General features: G+C 22.7%; 1 protein-coding gene across 1 annotated transcript in view; it reads left to right on the top strand.

The window, feature by feature from the left end:
* The window catches only part of LOC102679477 (probable 26S proteasome non-ATPase regulatory subunit 3), a 3,296-nt gene extending 972 nt beyond the window's left edge, over positions 1–2,324 (top strand). The window contains exons 2-3 of the mRNA XM_006608561.2: positions 163–986; positions 1,468–2,324. Coding sequence (XP_006608624.1) covers positions 171–986; positions 1,468–2,139 — 1,488 coding nt within the window. The 5' untranslated portion in view covers positions 163–170 and the 3' untranslated portion in view covers positions 2,140–2,324. The remainder of the gene's footprint in view (positions 1–162; positions 987–1,467) is intronic.
* The last annotated feature ends 194 nt before the right edge of the window (positions 2,325–2,518 follow it).

The raw sequence follows: 2,518 nt of genomic DNA, 5'->3' as shown, positions 1-2,518 counted from the left end.
AAAATTTCGTAAAAATTAAGCAAATTTTTTAATATTATTATTCAATATATTATATTAATATGTAATATGTATATATTAATATGTAATATTTTATAATATTTTATTATAATATAATATTTATATAATTATAAATTATAGATTATAAATTTAATTTCTTTGAAGGTATCAATATGGGTGTTCCTTCAGTTAGAAATCCTGAAGCTATGGATGTTGAAATAATTTTTGATGGTCAAAATGGTGATGGAGATGTTTGTGAAAAAAAAGATGTTGATTTTCAAACAGTATATGATATTCGTGAGCATACCCGTCAAATAGAAAAAGCTATACAGAGCAAAGAACCTCGTTTTATTTTAAGAGCCTTGCGTACATTACCGAATACACGTCGTAGATTAAATTCAAATGTTTTACGTGGTGTAATATTAAGTTTATATTCAAAACCATGTGCAGAACGTGATGCATTATTATCATGGTTAGAGGAATCTACAGAATCTGAAGAAACACAAAAACTTCGTATTTCTACTATGAATCCATTACCTGAAATTGATGCTTATATTCATTTATTAGTTCTTGTACGTTTAATTGATGCTAGAAAACATGAAGAAGCTGTTCAATGTTCTGAAACATTATTGCAAAAAATTATTGCTCAAAATAGACGAACAATTGATTTAATTGCTGCCAAATGTTATTTTTATTATTCAAGAGCGTATGAATTAGTTGGAAGATTAGATAAAATACGCGGATTACTACATTTGAGATTAAGAACAGCAACACTTAGAAATGATTTTGAAGGACAAGCTGTTTTAATTAATTGTTTATTGCGGAATTATTTACATTATAATTTATATGATCAAGCAGATAAACTTGTATTAAAATCAACTTTCCCAGAATCTGCTAGTAATAATGAATGGGCTAGATTTTTATATTATTTGGGACGTATTAAAGCAGCTAGATTAGAATATTCTGCTGCTCACAAATATCTAGTACAGGTAAATTAATAATTTTTTGATATATAAATTATTAATGAATGTATTATCAGAAATTTAATATATTATCAGCATATATCATTGATAATTTGTTTTAATATATTAAATATTATTTCAATATTAGATTATTCAATATTATTCAACTTATGATTTTATTAGTAAAAAATCTTTTAATGATTAAAAATTAATTTATTGTTTAAATAATTATAAATAATTTAATATTTATTTATAATAAAATATTTTAATAAAATAAAATATTTCTTTCTGTATAATATATCAATGAATTAAAAATTTAGAATAAAAATTAGATAATTTTATATTTATTACATTATTTTTTATATACATTTATTTATTATATTTATTTTTTTTCAGATATATATTATAACATTGATATATATTATATAAAATATATTAATGTTAACTTCAAAATAAAAATTATATAATTTTATTATATTTAATATTATTTAAAAATATTTTTTTACAGGCTCTTAGAAAGGCTCCACAGAGTACTGCAGTTGGTTTTCGCCAAACAGTTCAAAAATTAGCTGTTACAGTGGAACTTCTACTTGGAGATATTCCAGAACGTCAAACTTTCAGACAAGCTGCAATGCGTCGTGCATTAGCTCCATATTTTCAATTGACTCAAGCTGTGCGTTTAGGAAATCTTCAACGTTTTGGAGAAGTTTTAGAAAACTTCGGTCCACAATTTAGAGCAGATCATACTTTTACTTTAATTCTTAGATTGAGACACAATGTTATTAAAACTGCAATTAGATCAATTGGACTATCTTATTCCAGAATTTCTCCTGCTGATATTGCAAAGAAACTTGGTTTAGATTCTAGTGTTGATGCAGAATTTATTGTTGCTAAAGCTATTAGAGATGGTGTAATTGAAGCTACTTTAGAACCAGAAAATGGATACATGCGTAGCAAAGAAACTACAGACATTTATTGCACTAAAGAACCATTACTTGCATTTCATCAAAGAATTACTTTCTGTTTAGACTTACACAATCAAAGTGTTAAAGCTATGAGGTACCCTCCAAAATCATATGGCAAAGATCTTGAATCAGCTGAAGAACGTAGAGAAAGAGAACAACAAGATTTAGAACTTGCTAAAGAAATGGCAGAAGAAGATGATGATGGATTTCCTTAAATTGTTCTTTTGTTAATATATTTAATTAATAGAATGATTTATTAAAGAAATTTTTCATATTACATTTTCTTATATTTAACAGGTGTATAAGACAATTATACAATATGAATACAAATTAAAAAATTTAAAATGTTCAAAAATTTTATAAAAATGTACTTTTTGAAATAAAAAAGAGTTATAAATGATATAAATTTCAAGAATCAATTATAAATATTTTTTTTTTTTATATTCTTTTATATTTTATATTTTTTATTATATTTCAAATTTGATAAAATAAATTTTTTTATTATATTATTTTTTATTATATAATTATTTATTATATTAATATTTTAATTTTTTATATAATTTATAATAAATAATAAAAATAAATAATAAAAAA

Source organism: Apis dorsata, unplaced genomic scaffold (genome assembly GCF_000469605.1).
Source record: "Apis dorsata unplaced genomic scaffold, Apis dorsata 1.3 scaffold_40, whole genome shotgun sequence".
Classification (NCBI taxonomy): domain Eukaryota; kingdom Metazoa; phylum Arthropoda; class Insecta; order Hymenoptera; family Apidae; genus Apis; species Apis dorsata.
This window is presented reverse-complemented; position numbering and strand designations above follow the sequence as displayed.